The sequence below is a fragment of the Papaver somniferum genome, chromosome 3 (assembly GCF_003573695.1).
Source record: "Papaver somniferum cultivar HN1 chromosome 3, ASM357369v1, whole genome shotgun sequence".
NCBI classification, from domain to species: domain Eukaryota; kingdom Viridiplantae; phylum Streptophyta; class Magnoliopsida; order Ranunculales; family Papaveraceae; genus Papaver; species Papaver somniferum.
The window spans coordinates 209,880,728-209,884,247 of NC_039360.1; the positions used below are offsets into that span (position 1 = coordinate 209,880,728).

The window sequence follows — 3,520 nt, forward strand, 5'->3', positions numbered from 1 at the left end:
AAAACCTAGATTCAAACGAAATCGATTGAATGATTCATATTTGAAGATTAACTAATGATCAGCTGCAAAAACTACTGGATTGATTCGTCTTCTTCACAGATCTGAAACGCTGGAGTCGAGAGAGAAAGAGATGGAGAAGAGAGAGAAAGAGAATAAATAAATGAAATATCTTCTGATATATTCCTCTTGTATATATACTAAAGGGTAGTGTTGCCATTATTAAAATTCATAATAATTAATTATGGGCCAGATCTGAAGAAAATTTGATATTTTGGGCCTAGTAATATCATTTTCTGAAAGTATGGAGTTGACAATGTATGATCCATTTAGTGGGGCTTCTATATATTGAACCCATATAATAGGGGGTTCTAGTATTTTTCACTATCAAAATATGGTCTGATCCATGGGTCCCCTCGTTACCTGGTCATACTCCAGTCATCCCTCTTAATGGCACTACTTCTATTATCACAGTCGATGAGCAGATCCATGTTGAAGATGGGAAGTGGAATATCCCACTTATTAATGCAACCTTTGAACCATATGTTGCGGAACAAATTCAAAAGATTTACATCAGCAAGGAAACTGTTGAGAACAAGTTGATTTGGACTCTAACTCCACATGGTATGTTTACTGCACAATCCTTTCAAAAATTGCTTCATTCTAATGTCGCTTAATTTTCTTCTTGTAATGATTGTGATTTTCCCTGGAAACTTTTTTTCGAATGCAAAACCCCTTGCGCCTAAGATACACAATTTCTTGTGGAGAATACTGCGTAACGGTGTGGGTGTTCTTGTAAAGATTGGCAAGCACATTGATCCTACAAATGGAATGCCCTTTGTGTAGAAATGTTGTCAAAACAAATTATCACTTGTTTGTTCAGTGTCACGTTTCTCAAGCTGTACTTTTTGCGTCCCCTCTGAACTTCATCTCTTTCTTCATTGAAGAAAAGTCAGTTAGTTCCTTCTGTAAATACTGGTTGTCTAAACTTGATGGTTTTGACAGTTTCTGTATGGGGGCTTGTCTTTGGTGGGCGATTTTGAATGCACGGAACAAGGTGGTGTTTGAAAAGAAATCATTCAATATCCAGACTATCATCAACGAGGGCTTATACTGGTACAATTCTTACAAGGACAGCGAGGCTGACGATGTCGATGGTATCCAGCCTCCAGTTACACAGCCGGCTAACCAAGTGTTGCAGTGGATACCTCTTGTACCTCACTTCATTAAGGTGAACGCCGATGCAGCTGTAGCAGCCGATAAATCATATGCAGCGGCTATTGCGAGAGATGAACATGGTTCTATTCTAGGTGCAGGCTCAGTTATTTTTAACACTACAAGCCCTCTTATTGCTGAAGCTCATAGTTTCCTCCTAGCTATTGATTTTGCGCAACGACTCAAAGTTATCCTACACAAGAAAAACAAAACCATCCCGTGGAGAATAATTCATACAACCAACGAAATTGGTTCCAGGACCAGTTTTTTCAATTCGGTGGAGTACAGTTTTATTCCAAAGAGATCCAATTATATGGCTCATGATCTCGCAGTTTATGCGAAACGACACAATGTTCAATGCTTGTGAACATCTTCCCAAATCCCATATTCTGTTCTTCAACAAGCTACTTCTTAGGCTTGCTTCCTTTTGTTTCTCTTCCCTGTTAAGTGTTTGTTTGCTTTCCCCTATTTAAAAAAGCGAAAACTCTAGGGTTTCACGTGGTGTAGCTCCAGTTTTTTCTCCCCCTCTTTTCTCTTTGCGTTTTTTAGTTTTCTTTTGATTTTGCGCTCTCATGGCGCAAAATCAAGACAATAATCCACCAGTTTTTAGCAATCGTTATGATAATCAATCAAAAGGGATATGGAATCAATCAAGATCAAAAAGTATCTATATCCCTAGGAATAACTCATCAAACCCTAATGCTATGAACCCTAACTCATCCGAGTTTGGGAAGCATCACGAAGAATCAAATCCTAACGCGTTTAGGAATCTGATGGAGACCGGAAATCATAACGCGTCTAGGATTGAGGTTAGCAATCATGGCGCGTCGAACAACAATCATGGCGCTTCTCAGATTGAAGATGGAAATCATGGCGCGTTTAGGAATCCGCAAGAAGATAGGAATCAGGGCGTGAATATGGAAGGATCTTATGCGGCTATATTAAGGAGGAGAACTCATGTTTTATCACGAATTGATGCTGAAACTCTTTCCCATCCTCCAATTCGTTCTACAACTAATAATGATGTTTTGATTAAGATCCCACGCGAGACCCATGCAAGGATTAAAGCTGTGTGGAGATTTAGTTTGGTTGGTCGTTTGGTTTTTTTCAAAACCCTAAAGTTTGAAGATGTGAAAAGAGAATTATTGAATCAATGGAAGCTATCTGGTTCGGTCCAATTTATTCCATGGAAGAAGGGTTACTTTGTTATTAAGCTAGACAATGAAGATGATCGTAAACGTGTAAGTTATGATGGTCCGTGGAAGATTAAATCTTCAAACGGAATTCAACAGCTTAAAATTTATCCATGGACGCCTATGTTTGATCCTGGGAAAGATAAGATTACCAGAGCTGCAGTTTGGGTTCGTTTCACGGCTTTGCCAATGGAGTTTTGGGATGAAGAGACGATTTTTAGGATGGCAAGAGGGCTTGGTAAGCCGGTATCGGTTGATCCGCGTACTTTGCGCCATGAATATGGTTACTTTGCTGCAGCTTTGATTGACATAGATTTTTCTCAACCTTTGGGAAGAATTTTGATTGATGGTGAAGAGAATGATGAAATTTTTGTTCAAGATTATGAAATCCTTAACAGGCCAAGCTTTTGCGATTATTGTAAATCTATCGGCCACAAAAAATCTGATTGTAGAACAAAAAAGTATGATGATTTGAAAGACAAGGATGAAGTTGAAACTGATCCTGAGATTAAAAAAGCAATTGAAGCTGATATGAATGATCTTAAGAATTTCTGGCAAAAAGAACGAATTCCTAAAGGTAAGAAGAATGTGCCGTCTGATGCTCCACTCTTGGAAAAAGACCAACCTAAGCATGGTGATGAGCCCATAGCGTTGAAGAAGAAGCAATCAGTTCTTGAGATGGCAACTGGAACACGTACAATCTTTCCTGAACATAGCGATAGTGCTGGTGCTACTTTAGAAGACGATGATAACGAATTGGAGGTGCATACCGATGCTACAGCTTTGTCCGTCCGCATGATACTGTAGCTCCAATTGTGGAAGCTCACAACGAGAGTGTTGTTCAGTCCGTGCAGCTTATGGAGGATGGTGGCATATCTAACCAGTGCGGAGATGATGCAAACGCTGGTGGTGAAGCTACGCCTGGGCTGCATAAAGAAGGTGCGGAATCTGCCCGCAATGAAGATGCGGAATCGGTTTTACGGAGTGTTGGTGCAGCGCTTGAGGAGATGGTGCATGATAATTTAACAAAGGAAGATGATATCGATTTGGAGATGCAAGAGATGAAAGCTTATAGGAATTATGAGGCCATGAAAGAAGCAAATAGGCAACGTGAG

General features: G+C 39.8%; 1 protein-coding gene across 1 annotated transcript; it reads left to right on the plus strand.

Annotated features, from left to right (window-relative positions):
* The first annotated feature begins 2,627 nt into the window (after positions 1-2,627).
* On the plus strand, positions 2,628-3,212 carry LOC113360577. The gene has a single exon (XM_026604074.1). It carries the CDS (start codon positions 2,628-2,630, stop codon positions 3,210-3,212), a length of 585 nt encoding a protein of 194 aa, XP_026459859.1.
* The last annotated feature ends 308 nt before the right edge of the window (positions 3,213-3,520 follow it).